The sequence below is a fragment of the Somniosus microcephalus genome, chromosome 7 (assembly GCF_052327205.1).
Source record: "Somniosus microcephalus isolate GS21.2 chromosome 7, FLI_Smic_1.0, whole genome shotgun sequence".
NCBI classification, from domain to species: Eukaryota; Metazoa; Chordata; class Chondrichthyes; order Squaliformes; family Somniosidae; genus Somniosus; species Somniosus microcephalus.
This window is the reverse complement of record NC_140993.1, coordinates 32,311,522-32,327,639: the sequence shown is the minus strand read 5'-3', so window position 1 is coordinate 32,327,639 and position 16,118 is coordinate 32,311,522. Positions and strand designations below refer to the sequence as shown.

The window sequence follows — 16,118 nt, the reverse complement described above, 5'->3', positions numbered from 1 at the left end:
AGGTGTTCAGTCACCCCATCCTTAATTATAGACAAGCAGTTTCCCGACAACAGACGTTAGGCTAACTGGTCTGTGATTCCCTGGTTTCCCCCCTCCATTTTTAAATAGCGGAGTGAGATGTGCAATTTTCTAATCTAAAAGTACTCTTTTTTTCAAAAGGTATATTGTATAAATTTTAAGTTACTTACGTAACCTAACATTATTTATTCATTAGTTCTTTTGCAAGTTATTTTTTTTGCTTCCCAATTGGATTTCTCTGAAGTTAATCATTCTCCAGAACTGGAAAGGAGGCTAATGTGTGGGATTCCTTACGGAGCCATTGCCGATGCTCCTTTAACTGTTGTTACTGCAGCCTCCTCGCACAGTCTGCTACCACCGGTGTGGAAGGAAAGCCGTGCCAAAATGAGGGAGATCTACAGGACAGTAAATTTGCAAACCATTTTCCCTTAAATTATCCAGGGAGTTTTTTTTTTCCTGTTTCCCCAGATTTTTATAGGTATCTGATGCGATTGCCAATATTGTGAAATATCAGGCAAACCGTGTCCACATCAGCTCCCAGCTCAGATACACCATCTATTTCCAAGAATTCCGAGTAGTTTTCTGTTTTTAGTTCACATTTCATGATAAATTGCAGTTTCTCTTCTCTGCCCCAACAATTTGTTTTGTTTCCCCACCTCAGTAAGGCTCCCTACTTTAACACGTGTAACTCAATTTTCCACAATAAGCATGCTTGTGCCTCTTTGAATGTGATTGGGGCTGTTTTGTGCTGTATTATAACTATTAAGAGCATTAATTGATGCCGTTCAAACTCTCATGTTGGACCTTTGCAGCCTGTAAACCGGAGACTTTCATTCCATCAGTCTGGACTGGATTCTAACTTGTCTGAGGTGAAAGGCAATGTTCCCATCTATTATGCCGTGTAGTCCTTCAGGAACATTTTGTATTACTCACCTCAATAAGAGAATCTGTTAACAAAAAGTTATGATAGACTTCTGTTTATTAGGTTACTACATTTTACCAGTGTGTGGAGTTAACTTTTGTTAAAATAATTGAGTGAATATTCTGTTCTCATTTGCTATCCCTCACATAGGTACCAAATCAAAAGTCGATGAGCTGAAAGTTGTGTATGATCGTGAAGAGTCTCCAAATCTGGAGGAATATGATGCAAACACTGTGGCCAGCCTACTGAAACAATACCTCCGTGAGCTTCCTGAAAATGTTCTTACCAAGGAACTCATGATGCGGTTTGAGGATGCATGCGGGAAAGGCACGGATAGTGAAAAAGTCCAGGAGTGCCAGCGTCTCCTAAAGGAACTGCCTGCATCCAATTACCTCCTCTTTTCTTGGCTTGTCATCCATATGGACCATGTGATTGAAAAAGAAAGTGAAACAAAAATGAACATCCAGAATATTTCTATTGTTCTTAGCCCTACTGTTCAGGTACTGATAGTGGCACAAGTATATTTCAGTCAGTTATTAAAATTGTTACAGACTATACTCTGAATTAAGAAATGTGTAGTTCCACTCGGTCATGTTGGTATTTTTCCTTTTCTTCCTCCTATTGCCCAATTTTGTGTATTCTCCCTGTTTGGTCTATCTGTACCACAGTCCCCAGGGAAATAATTGGGTTGGGGAGCCGCTCTTAGAGTCATAGAGTTATACAGCACAGAAAGAGGCCCTTCGGCCCATCGTGTCCGCGCCGGCCATCAAGCCCCGTCTATTTTAATCCCATTTTCCAGCACTTGGTCCGTAGCCTTGTATGCTATGGCGTTTCAAGTGCTCATCCAGATGCTTCTTGAATGTTGTGAGGGTTCCTGCCTCTACCACCCTTTCAGGCAGTGAGTTCCAGATTCCAACCACCCTCTGGGTGAAAAAGTTTTTCCTCAAATCCCCTCTAAACCTCCTGCCCCTTACCTTGAAACTATGCCCCCTGGTTATTGACCCCTCTACTAAGGGGAAAAGTTCCTTTCTATCTACCCTATCTATGCCCCTCATAATTTTGTATACCTCAATCAGGTCCCCCCTCAGCCTTCTCTGCTCTAAGGAAAACAACCCCAGCCTGTCCAATCTCTCTCCATAGCCGAAGTGCTCCAGCCCAGGTAACATCCTGGTGAATCTCCTCTGTACCCTCGCCAATGCAATCACATCCCTCCTATAGTGTGGTGACCAGAACTGCACACAGTATTCCAGCTGCGGCCTAACCAGCGTTTTGTACAGCTCCATCATAACCTCCCTGCTCTTATATTCTATGCCTCGGCTAATGAAGGCAAGCATCCCTTATGCCTTTTTAACCACCTTATCTACTTGACCTGCTGCCTTCAGGGATCTATGTACATGTACACCAAGGTCACTCTGATCCTCTGTCCTTCCTGGGGTCCTACCATTCATTGTGTATTCCCTTGTTAGTCCTCCCAAAATGCATCACCACACACTTTTCAGGGTTAAATTCCATTTGCCACTGTTCTGCCCATCTAACCATCCCGTCTATATCGTCCTGTAGCCTGAGGCTTCTCTCCTCGCTATTTACCACTCCACCAATTTTCGTATCATCTGCAAACTTCATCCAATAGTAGCAAAATACATGACATCGGACTGTGGTTTATTTGCCCGTGGGGGAAGTGCCACTACTCAGCACCACCTTTGTGGGATTACAAGTTTTACACTTGTTTATCTCCCACTTTTAATCCCTTGAATTCATTGGGTATGCTGTGTTCAGGTAAATGATAACAATGCACTCATACACTTGATGAGTCCTGCTGCTCATAAATATTGGCCAGGGCACTGGGGATTTAAGAGGAACTTTTGGTGCATGTGATTATTTTAGTTATAAGTGGGTTATGATCTGAGTGTTAAGGGCAGTTAGAATGCTTTACTCATTAAGTTTCACTGGACACGGCACACAGCTTACATTTGCATAGTGCCTTTAACATCAAACATCCTAAGGTGCTTTACAAGTGGAGAAAGATAGGGACTAAGGACACCATGGAGGGATAGATCAAGAGGTATGATGAGCTTGGTTGAAAAATTAGTCAGAAGGCTTTTAAAGGAGGAGCGAGAAGTGGCGAGATGGAGGTTTAGGGAGGGAGTAGGTTCAAGGTGACTGAAGGCTCTGCCACCAATTGGGGAGTGGTTAGGATGGGAGAGAAATTGCACAAAAGGCCAGAAATTGAGAACTAAAGGGTGTCAGAGGGGATCTGAGGCCTGGAGGTGGTTGCAGAGATACAGTGGGATAAGATTGTGGAGAGATTTGAAGATGAGTTTAAATTTAATATGCTGGAGGACAGGGAGCGAACTCCCTGTACTATCTAGGGATGACCCTCCAGGGGTGATGGAAACCATTTCTGGATGCTCTTGGATAGATAAGATTGAACCACTCAAGGGCAGTTCTGTGGAATCGGGCAATGGAGGAGAAGCGGTGAAGGAGGGTGGCATCATCCATGATATGAAAGGTTGGAGGAAGATACGTCGTGATAATGGACCGCGGTCATTGTCATAGAGGATGTCATTTGTGCCAGTACCATTTCAGTGCTGTGCACAGGAGAGAAGCCAGACTGGAGGGATTTAAATTGTGAATTTTGAGTGAGATGGGCTCAGAGCTGGGAGGCAAAAGTGTATTTGATGACTTTACAGAGGAAAAGGAAGTTAGAGGTGGGGCAGCAGTTGGAGAACATGTTTATCTCTGTCAAAGCTCTTTATTGAAATTCTTTCAATCTAGCTTCTACTGTGCTCACAGTACTGAGATGGCCTTGGCCAAAGTCACAATTGACATTCTCTATGACTGACCATGGATTTTTCCTCCTTGTCCTCTCTCTACCTCTTCAGTGTTTGATACAGTGGACAAAGCTATCCTACTCCAGGGGGTGTGTCTCGTGGCAAAGAAACAGAGCACAATGGGATCTGAGCTAGAGTGGGTGGGGTTGTGGAGCAGTCAGGAGTGGCAGGGAAAGAAAGGGAGGTAACAGTAGCAACAGCTGCACTGATTGCCTCCATCTTAAGAGACAAAAATCTGAGATTTTTGCACTTGGTGTGAGGTGAAAAGTGTAAGGGAAATGGGTTTGAGGGAAGTGGTTAGTCACAGATGGAAGGAACTTTGGATTGTCATTAGGCTGGAGTAAGTTAGGCAAAGTAATCTTGACATGCAAAAGCAAAATACTGCGGATACTGGAAATCTGAAATAAAAACAGAAAATGCTGGAAATACTGAGCAGGTCAGGCAGCATCTGTGGAGAGTGAAACAGTTCACATTTCTGGTTGATTACTTTTCACCAGAAGTGGGAAAAGTTAGAGATGTAACAGTTTTTAAGCAAGTGCAGAGGCGGAGAAAGACGGGGGCGGCGGGAAGGAAAGAACAAAAGGGATGGGGTGGAAGGCAGGAGAAAATAAATGACAAAAGGGAGGATGGTGCAAGGCAAAAGTGGGTGGTAATGGAACAAGTGAAGAAACAAAAGATGGATCTAGAGGAGGTATAAATGGCAACAGCAGAACCATTACCAGCACCTGCTGTCTGGGGGAAAAAATGGGAGCAGTGGTTATGATGCAGCTGAGCCAATTCTGGTAATAGATAAAAGTAGTGGAAGGTATCGCCAGATGGGGAGGTTTTGGTGAGAGAGAAGGAATCGGCACCATCGTTCACAATGTCTGGCTACCAAAATTGAACTAAAAGATCATAATAACTGAAGTAAGGCACATTCTGAGCTTCAAATGGTGCATGGGCATCAGTGTTGCGTCACAATAGGAGCAGGTTTTAACAATGCCAGCACAATTTATTTTCTTGTCCCCATCCTGGAGGCGCTGATTCTTAAACTGGACAAATGTCTATTATTCAAAGAATTATCTACAGGGTCCAGATCTCACTAGAAAACCAGCTACACCCAGCCAGATTTCACACTGTACATCACTGTGCACCTGGGTGTTACCAGACTGTACAGTGACATTGACATTTTTGAATGGCCTGTTGTTGAGTTGTTCTTCGGTTTGCAGAATACTGTCTGGTCTTTTGATGGTTGTAGTCCAGGGACGTTATGGAGGACCCACCACGGGTTTGTTTTCGTCCCACTGCTCACAGCACAGTTATCAGTGTGGACATTCAATCCTGGTAAGGGCAGTACAGTTTCCCCTGATGGATATCATCTATTTATCAGGACCCTTGGAGTGACTTGGTGGAACTGGATTTGCTGTGAAGATAGGAGTTTGCTCTCAGTTTTGAACTGTGTGTGAATTACACATTTTCATTAGCCTTTATTACAGAAGACAGAACGTCTGTGAAGCACAACTACTTTATCATGGAAAAGGCATTGTGTGGAGGTTTATGAGCCTGCTAATTATTATTGACATGCATTCTATACACGACCTTATAGTGCTTTGTCATTTTGTCCACAACTGACAGCAAAATGTCATTTACTAGGTGCTGTCTTTATGGAGATGGAAACTTGGGGCATTTTCCATTTAGGTGCAGATGTAGGGGTGGCCACTTGGCGAGGTACCCGAGGATGACTGGTGCTTGTGGAACCAAATCTAAGTGTCAGCCTGTATCTTCAGGAGAGGAGGGGGAAAAAAAACAAGCACATTGAGAACATGAACTAATTGCTGTCCTTTCTTCTCCAGATCAGCAATCGTGTACTATACCTGTTTTTCACTCATGTCAAAGAGCTGTTTGGGGAAATAGAGCTGAAACCAGTTGTGAAACCACTTCGCTGGTCTAATGTGGCAACAATGCCTGCCTTGCCTGAGACACAAGAGAGCATTAAGGAAGAAATTCGGCGGCAGGTATGTTTAGGAGCATTTTGTGAGCAGAATAGAGGAAATCAAAAAAAAGTTGCATGAAAGTTATACATCACCTTGTCCCTTTTTTATTTGGTGCTTTAGTCTGGAGAAAAGCAACATGTTATTTAAATTCTGTGCCTAGTTTTCTGGGATTTGTTTGAAGGAATGTACAGGAAACTTTCGTTTAACTGGAGGTTAAAAGTCCGGAAAGCTCTATCTACCGGCAAAATTCAGGAGCCGTTTCCTATAAGTTTTTTTTACTTCTCGTTGCTTTTTTTTCCCCAGTCAGGCTCTGCAAGGTCTGTAGCTAAGCAACAGCTTCAGCTAGAGACGCTTGCAGCTGCAGCCGACTGTTTTGAAGCTGTTGCTAAGCAACAGGGTTTGTTGATTCACACGGAGCTGAAAAGCTCTATATGTTTTAACATTAGGGCTGGTTTATACGGCAGTTTTGATGGGACGGCACCAACTCGGTCCCGTCAGTGCCGGATACCAGAAAGTTTCCTGTATAGTGAAATACCATCTCAGTATGTTGGTTACAAAACTTGGCATGTTGGAATTTAAGCTCTCCCAGTGCATCTGTGGGTAAATGCACAGTTTGTTGCTGTACTGAGCTTTACAGGCCAGAAAATTCCTAGGTTTGATCCTAATCTGTGCTGATTTAGCAAGTCTTAAGACTGGGTACAGTGGAGGTTGCTGAAATGGGTTTCAGTATTTCCAGGATAAGGAGAGAAAAATTGGCTTGTGTTCCTGATCAGTATCCAGTGATCACTGCTGGCAAGTGGTTATTACAGTCCCCACTGCTTATAGTGGGTGCGTTGGTGTTAATTCAATTTACCTGCTATAGGCGGTGGACGGTGTAACCAAAAAATTAAAGAGTACTTGGCAAAGGTAAAGCCCATGCGAAAGCCAAGACAACATTCGTCTCGGGCCAGCCTTCGGTTCCCGGTCGGCTATATCCACTGCCTGCTTTGCAAAGTTAACTACACCGGCTGCATCGGGGCCGCTGTCTTCGAGTGCCTGACGGCCGAGATCCTGGAGCTGGTGGGCAATGTGGTGCGGGACAACGAGATATCGCACTTCATCCCCTGCCACCTGCAGCCCGCCATCCGCAACAGCGAGAAGCTCGACAGGCTGCTGGGTGGTGTCGCCATCGACCCGGGAAGTGTCCAGGCCATACTCTGACCCAAGAAATCCAGCTCTAACCTGGTCACCAGTGGTGGCAAATCAGCCGGCAAGAAGGGCTCACTGGCGTTTTGGAGGCTGCAGGGCTACCTGATCCACGTCGCAGAAATCATGAAAGGATAATAAGCAAAAAGAAAGTCACAATTTACATATACAGGAAACTTTGTTATATCTGGCACCGACGGGACCGAGCTGTTGCCGATCTATCAAAACTGCCGGACATACCAACGTTAATGTTGAAGCATACGGAGGTTTTCATCTCCGTATCTGACAACAAACACTGTTGCTTAGCAACAGCTTCAAACAGTCGGCCCGTACCTTGGAAGAGTCTCTGTAGCTTAGCAACAGCTGCAGAGAGACTTTCCAGAGCCTGACTGTTGACAAAAAAAGCCACGAGAAGGAAAAAAACCTAACAAAACGGCTCCTGATTTCTGCCGGTAGATCGAGGTTTCCGGACATACAACCTCCAGATAAACCAGAGTCTCCTGTAGACACCTCATTAATGTAATCTCACTTTAATGAGGTGCGAACAGTTGATTGAAGCTGCTTGAACTGCCCAAGTTAGTCGGTGCGCTTAAGTGGCATCTTTGTAATTAACTCCTATGTTAATGACAAATGATTCGCGCTATTTGTCCAATATAGGTGGCTGCTCATGATGAGTGTGGACGGTGTAAGTGGCGGGGACTGGATTTTAGTCAGGGTACTTCTGGCATCAGCTGTGGTGGTCAGTGCTCCTGCTAAGCTGTGCGGCCGCGCAGGGGTCAAGGGGTCCCGTGCAGGCTGCTCACTGGCTAGACAAGGGAACTAGATGTAAGATCTCCAAATTTGCAGACGACACAAAGCTGGGTGGGCGTGTGTGCTGTGAGGAGGATGCCGAGAAACTACAGGATGATTTGGACAGGTTGGGTGATTGGGCAGAAGCATGGCAGATGTGGTGATAAATGTGAGGTTATCCACTTTGGTGTCAACAACAGGAAGGCAGATTATTATCTGAATGGCAATAGATTGGGAGAAGGGGAAGTGCAACGAGACCTGGGTGTCCTTGTGCACCAATCACTGAAGGTAAGCATGCAGGTGCAGCAGGCGGTTAAGAAGGCAAATGGTATGTTGGCCTTCGTAGCGAGAGGGTTTGAGTACAGGAACAAGGATGTCTTGCTGCAGTTGTGCAGGGCCTTGGTGAGACCACATCTTGAGTATTGTGTGCCGTTTTGGTCGCCTTATCTGAGGAAGGATATTCTTGCCATGGAAGGAGTTCAGCGAAGATTCACCAGGCTGATACCTGGGATGGCAGGAATGACGTATGAGGAGAGATTGGGTCGATTGGGCTTGTACTCGATGGAGTTTAGAAGAATGAGAGGGGATCTCATTGAAACGTATAAAATTCTGGCAGGACTGGACAGACTAGATGCAGGGAGGATGTTCCCGATGGTCGGGGAGTCCAGAACCAGGGGTCACAGTCTAAGGATAAGGGGTAGGCCATTTAGGACAGAAATGAGGAGGAATTTCTTCACCCAGAGAGTGGTGAACCTGTGGAATTCTCTACCACAGAAGGCAGTAGAGGCCAATTCATTAAATATATTCAAGAAGGAGTTGGATATATTTCTTAAGGCTAAAGGGATCAAGGGGTATGGGGAGAAAGCAGGGACCGGGTACTGAACTTGGATGATCAGCCATGATCGCATTGAATGGCGAAGCAGGCTCGAGGGGACGAATGGCCTACTCCTGCTCCTATCTTCTATGTTTCAATGCAAGAAATAGCGCATGCGTGGAAATTTGAATGGGCCGCGCAGCCCGTTAAAGGGACCGCGCACCAAAAAGAAAATTACATTGGTGGCGGCCCTTATGATTGACTAGCCTGCTGACTCTTGCTATCCAGGCTAGCACTTGGCAATGGTACTGGAAGGCTGATGCCCCCTATTGAACTGTATGCTGTCACGAGTGCCTGTTTCTCGGACAGCAGAAGTGGGAGGGAAAAAACTGAAGCAGGGGGAAAAAAATTCTAATCCGTACTTGAATCTGTAGATGCAAACGTGTAAATAATTAAACAGAATACATTTATGAATCTTACAATGTGAGCTTCAGTATTTTCAGCATTGAAAAATATACATTTTTTTATTTCAATATTCAGTACTAAGCACGGTCCTGAATACTAAAGTGTTAAATGAAATAATAAGCAGGGTTTCACAGCAGGAAGCAGATTTGCCTGTGATTTTCTGACCTTGACACTGCCATCTGTGCTATGGCTGTGCCTTGCAGGTGTTTCTAGCGAGGCTTGTTACTGGGATGTCAATAAAGCTTAATGGTGGGCATTACTATCTGAGCTTGCTGACTTCCTTGTTTCACTTTTATGTTTTTCTTTCCCATTATTTTTCCGATTTTATTTTCCTTTTTGTCTCTCTTGCTATCTCTGCGGATTGTGAGTTAATGAGGCAGAGCTCGCCATATGGCTCCACAGTTAAGGTGTATTGCACCAGTGCTAAAGCGCATGTTCCCTTGGAAACGGAGGGAAAATAGGACTGTGAGCCAACCTAGGCAGTTTTGATGAATTTCCTAGCATTCAGTTCAAGGGTAACATAGGCACAGACCTAGGAACATCCATCCTTCCAACAGAGAATAATAACTTAGGGGGAAGGAGTAAGAAAGTATATCTTTAAAAAAGACAAATTGTCTTTAACTGATAGTTAGTCACTGCTTTGAGCAGGCAGAATTGCCCAATGGTGTACAAATGCTCAGCATCACGTCGGATACGGGTTTCCGTCATAAATCATCACATCATCAAATTCCCGGTTTTAGTTAGGTTTGTGGAGGAAGGCTTTTTTTTCAAAACAAAAGCAAAATACTGCAGATGCTGTAAATCTGAAATAAAAACAGAAAATGCTGGAAATACTCAGCAGGTCAGGAAACATCTGTGGAGAGAGAAATAGTGTTAATGTTTCAGGTCGATGATGAAAGGTCATTGACCTGAAACATTGGGCTGGATTTTCTGGAGGGTTGGCGGGCGTGATCGGTGGCGGGTCGGGTGGGAAAGTTTATTTTTCCCCTCAGTGGGCCGGGACCCCGCTGCCACGCGCCTTTCCCTGATGTCGCTGAGCAGACCCAACACGCAGCGGCGGGTTCACAGCGGGGTCCCAATTCAGGTAATTAGTGGCTTGTTTAGATCTATTTAAGAATGAATTTCAGCTCACTGCCTGCATTTGACAGCTGGTCCATGGGGTCCATACTGGCCGTGGACCACGTCTGCTAAGCTGAGGCGGGAGTTCAGTGGCCATTGATTCAGCTGTTGAGTTGATAGCTTCAAATGTACAGTAAAAGCTCTGACCTTGGAGATATCTTCCCTCAGCCACAAGCTCTTCCTCACAGCATTTCCACAACAGATTCACCATGCTGCAAGTCTTTACACAAGTCTCCATCCAGTCTGACCTCATTACCTTTCTCACCATTGACAGATCACTTCTGTCATCTCTACTTCACCTGCCATCTATTCCATCAAAAGTCTTCCATAGGCATATAAATAGTAAACAGGTAGTAAGAGGAGGGGTGGGGCCGATTAGGGACCAAAAAGGAGACCTGCGCATGGAGGCAGAGGGTATGGCTGATGTGCTAAATGAGTACTTTGCATCTGTCTTCACCAAGGAAGATGATGCTGCCATAGACATAATGAAGGAGGAGTTGGAGGAGATATTGGATGGGATAAAAATTGATAGAAACATAGAAAAATAGGAGCAGGAGTAGGACATTCGGCCCTTTGAGCCTGCTCCGCCATTCAATATGATCATGGCTGATCCTCTATCTCAATACCATATTCCCGCTCTCTCCCCATACCCCTTGATGCCTTTTGTGTCTAGAAATCTATCTGCTGTATCTCCTTCTTAAATATATTCAGTGACTTGGCCTCCACAGCCTTCTGTGGTAGAGAATTCCACAGGTTCACCACCCACTGAGTGAAGAAATTTCTCCTCATCTCAGTTCTAAATGTCCTACCCCATATCCTGAGACTGTGACCCCTTGTTCTAGACACCCCCAGCCAGGGGAAACATCCTCCCTGCATCCAGTCTGTCTAGCCCTGTCAGAATTTTATACGTTTAAATGAGATCCCCTCTCATTCTTCTAAACTCTAGTGAATACAGGCCTAGTCGACCCAATCTCTCCTCATATGACAGCCCTGCCATCCCTGTCTGGTGAACCTTTGCTGCACTCCCTCTATGGCAAGTATATCTTTTCTTAGGTAAGGAGACCAAAACTGCACACAGTACTCCAGGTGTGGTCTCACCAAGGCCCTGTACAACTGTAGTAAGACATCCTTGCTCCTGTACACTCATCCTCTTGCAATGAAGGCCAACATACCATTTGCCTTCCTAACTGCTTGCTGCACCTGCATGTTTGCTTTCAGTGACTGGTGTACAATGACACCCAGGTCCCTCTGTACATCAGCATTTCCCAATCTGTCACCATTTAAGTAATACTCTGCCTTTCTGTTTTTCCTACCAAAGTGGATAACTTCACATTTATCCACGTTATACTGCACCTGCCATGTATTTGCCCACTCACTCAACTTGTCTAAATCACCTTGTAGCTTCTTTGCATCCTCCTCACAACTCACAATCCCACCTAGTTTTGTATTGTCAGCAAACTTGGAAATATTACATTTGGTCCCCTCCTCCAAATCATTGATATATATTATGAATAGCTGGGGCCCAAGCACTGATCCCTGTGGTACCCCACTAGTCACCACCTGCCACCCTGAAAAAACCCATTTATTCGTATTCTCTGTTTCCTGCCTGTTAACCAATTTTCAATCCATGCCAGTATATTACCCCCAATCCCATGTGCTTTAATTTTGCTTACTAACCTCTTATGTGGGACTTTATCAAAGGCCTTCTGAAAATCCAAATACACTAGTTCTCCCTTAGCTATACTACCAGTTACATCCTCAAAAAACTCCAGTAGGTTTGTCAAACACAATTTCCCTTTCATAAATCCATGTTGACTTTGTCTAATCCCATTGATATTTTTTTAAGTGTCCTGTTATCACATCCTTTATAATAGACTCTCGCATTTTTCCTACTACTGATGTTTGGCTAACCGGCCTGTAGTTCCCTGTTTTCTCTCTCCCTCCTTTTTTAAATAGTGCGGTTACACTTGCCATCCTCCAATCTGCAGGAACTGTTCCATAATCTATAGAATTATGATTAGAGGAGGTATTAGAAAGGCTGGCTGTACTTAAAGTAGATAAGTCACCAGGACCAGATGGGATGCATCCTAGGACGCTGAAGGAAGAAATCGTAGAGGTACTGGCCATAATCTTCCAATCCTCCTTAGAAATGGGGGTGGTGCCAGAGGACTGGAGAATTGCAAATGTTACACCCTTGTTCAAAAAAGGGTGTAAGGATAAACCCAGTAACTACAGGCCCAGTCAGTTTAACCTCGGTAGTGGGGAAGCTTTTAGAAACAATAATCAGGGACAAAATTAACAATCACTTGGACAAGTGTGGATTAATTAAGGAAAGCCAGCACGGATTTGTTAAAGGCGAATCATGTTTAACCCACTTGATTGAGTTTTTTGATGAGGCAACAGAGAGGGTTCATGAGGGCAATGCGGTTGACGTGTACATAAATTTCCAAAAGGCGTTCAACAAAATGCCACATAGTAGGCTTGCCAGCATTGTTTAAGCCCATGGGATAAAAGGGACAGTGGCAGCATAGATACGAAATTGGCTAAGTGACTGGAAGCAGAGAGTAGTGGTGAACGGTTGTTTTTCGGACTGGAGGAAGGTACACGGTAGTGTTCCCCAGGGATCGGTTCTAGGACCACTGCATTTCTTGATATATATTAATGACTTGGATGTGGGTGTACAGGGCAATATTTCAAAATTTGCAGGTTGAGAAAACGGTTAAAAAAGCTTACGGGATCCAGGGCTTCATGAATAGAGGCATAGAGTACAAAATTGTGGAAATTATGATCAACTTGTATAAAACACTGGTTCGGCTTCAACTGGAGTATTGTGTCCAATTCTGGGCACCGCACTTTAGGAAGAATGTGAAGGCTTTAGAGAGGGTGTAAAAAAGATTTACAAGAATGATTCCAGAGATGAGGGAATTCAGTTACGTGGAAAGACTGGAGAAGCTGGGGCTGTTCTCCTTAGAGCAGAGAAGGTTGAGAGGAGATCTGATAGAGGTGTTCAAAATCATGAGGGGTCTGGACAGAATAGAGAGAGCGAAACTGTTCCCATTGCAGAGGGGTCGCGAACCAGAGGACACAGATTTAATGTGATTGGCAAAAGAACCAAAGCCTCACCATGACCTGATTTACTTCACTTGATGCTGTCCCGCCCATATGGCTGCCACATGATGCACCAGGTTAGCACCACCACACACCAACACCATAAAGCATCCCTATAATGACCAAGACATTCCTTTCACACTCCTCACCATTGCAGGGGGTACTGTTATGTCTCACCATTCACTGCAACTCACTAAGCCACTTCCAAAGGTGCACATAAATCTGTCCAAGACCAGAAAGTGTTGAAAATAAAGATTTTTATGTTTGACACCACATTAACAGAAACTTTACATGAACATTGGATAAAACACCCAAGTGGCTACCCTTGTGTGGTGTTCGTTGGTATGCTTGGACTAGGATGAGTGTGAGGGGTGGCTAGTGAGATGGGGATGTGATAATGTAGATAGAGAGGGATGGGTGGAAGCGCAAGGTAAGTTGGTGTGAGTAAGGATGTGCAGGAGTAGGGTAGGGAAGGCAGAGTGATGAGAATGTGATGAGAGACACAGCAGGATGAGTTTGTGTGGCTTTGTACTAACGTTTTGTGATCTACTGAGATCATTGAAACGTTTGCAGCACTGCACCCTGGTCCTCCTGACCACATCCCTGCTTGTGCCCTCTTGTGCAATGCGCAACCAGGCTGTGTTGATCTCCTGTGGAGGTCTCTTCCGCCCATGGGAAGGGAAGAGAACCTCCCTGCCTGCTGTGACTTTCTCCATAGGCATATGGAGGGAGTCATGGGAGAGCCTGGGTGCAGCCGTGCACCTCTGTGCCGTGCTTGTCAGTGTTTGCAGCACCTCAATGCTGTAGAACACTGAGAGCACAAATGCCAAAATAAAGTTGGCCACGGTCCCTTTAAGGAAACCGGCTGATGACGCGTCATGAAATTATGTCATCAGACCTGCTTCCTCTAATTGGCTGGCAAACGTGCTGGGCGGGCTTAACAAGCCCAATCAAGGGAAATTCATTTCGGAGGCCGGATGGAGACAGCAGCGGAGTCTGGATCGCCTGCCACGGACCCGCCGAGGTCAGCAAAATCACGGCCATTAACTCTGTTTCGCTCTCCACAGATACTGCCTGACCTGCATATTTCCAGCATTTTCTATACTTTTTTAAACCCTTTTGGCTTCCCCGGAGCCAGGTAGAGGAAAGTATAGTTATTCCCATGGTTTTAATACTCACATTTCTTAGTGGTCAGTTCTAAATGACATTAACAGAGTGACAGGAACCTCTTGTTTCCCTTGATTGGGGAACTTGTGCTCGTGGAGGAGCAATTAAAAGGAAATGAACTTTAAAGGACACCGGTCATTTGGTTTGTACTGTGAATTTTTAAAATCTCTTCGTGGATTCATGTGATTGAGTTTTCACTCTGTCCCATCAGGAATTTCTGTTGAATTGCTTGCACAGAGACCTGCAAGCTGGCATAAAGGACTTATCCAAAGAAGAGAGGTTGTGGGAGGTGCAGCGAATTTTAACAGCACTAAAGCGCAAACTGCGTGAAGCAAAAAGGCAGGTGAGTTTTAGTGGAACTGCCCTTTCTTCAGTGGCGTGGCCAGTAATAAACATCAAGAGGCAGTTTCATATATTGAGGGTAAAGGATATTCTCTGTGTTTTGTAATATGTTGCCGCAAATCAGTGTTCCCATTAATTTGCACACATAACAAACTGCTGATGTGGACAGATCTTGGCGTTCTGATTTAAGATTTATCCACTAATGGGACACCAGCAATAAAAACAACCAGACTGTTGCAAACCCCCAGACCTGTGTAGCTTGAATAGGACATACAAGTGCATAAGAAATATAGGTGCAAATAAATCTGAATTGCTTGGTTTTTGTGGGTCAGTTTGCCAGGGCTCATAGGCTGTACTTTGGACATTGTTCCAGTAAACCTAAAGCACTTTTTTATGGTAATACTGTACTTTTTGTGGATCATTGTAATCATTGAAATGTCCAGTTATGTTCTGAATATTGCATTTTTAATTGCAAAATGTTAGGTATGCATAAAATATTTAAATAGCTCAGTCTGTGTGAAATTCTGTGAAAGATTTGCATTTATACAGCGCCTTTCACGACCACCGGACGTCTCAAAGCACTTTACAGCCAATGAAATAGTTTTGGAGTGTAGTCACTGTTGTGATGTGGGATTACCTTTCTCCTCTCTCTCGCTCCCTCCCTGTCTTCTTTCCTCCTTCTCCATCACATGATTTTTCTCATTAGTTCTGACATGCCCCCATGCAGTCTCCAGCTGGCAGGGAAGGGCAGTCACAACAGTACACTTCTGTGTCTGTCGTCCAACTGCTATATGATTGAGTGCGCCGAGTCAGAATCCTAGGTCTTGTTGCCCTGCTCCCCTCCTCCCGTTACCCCTTCTCCAAAAACAGCAGATGGAGCTAATCTTTCACACATAACAGCCTAACTGAGAACTGACTAAACTTGCCTAAAGCTGCAGAAAAATTAAATTTCCCCATCTATTATTTTCAACTTAGTTTTCTGGACTGTCTACCCTCAGCTCTGGCTGTGATTCTAGGTATGCAACTGCAAACGTATCTGTTACTCCATTCTAGTTAACCTTTGATGACCAACATCAAACTGCACCACAAAATCCTTTCTTTGACTTCAAATACACAGCTCCTTTGTCTCTCAAGTCTAATTAACAGCTGCTCAGCTGCTATGTAGCACCTTTGACAATAACTTTATCCTTAATCTATCACTATCTCTTCTGACCCAAATGGAATCCCCACATCTCCATTGCCAATGTTGCTTCTGAGAAACTTTGATTCCTCTTCTGTGCTGAACACTTGTTTCCCCTTAATGCCTTTAATCCCAAACTTGTATATATTCTTCTGTTAAGTTATCTGTTGGGTGTTCTGTAAAATATTCCTACCAACGTTTTGCA

At 44.5% G+C, this 16,118-nt stretch overlaps 1 protein-coding gene across 3 annotated transcripts in view; it reads left to right on the top strand.

Annotated features, from left to right (window-relative positions):
* Positions 1-16,118, top strand: part of ralbp1 (ralA binding protein 1) — a 49,293-nt gene that overhangs the window by 13,161 nt on the left and 20,014 nt on the right. For all 3 annotated transcript variants that reach the window (XM_085992369.1, XM_085992370.1, XM_085992368.1), the window contains 3 exons: positions 1,091-1,440; positions 5,604-5,765; positions 14,603-14,734. In XM_085992369.1, coding sequence (XP_085848495.1) covers positions 1,091-1,440; positions 5,604-5,765; positions 14,603-14,734 — 644 coding nt within the window. The remainder of the gene's footprint in view (positions 1-1,090; positions 1,441-5,603; positions 5,766-14,602; positions 14,735-16,118) is intronic.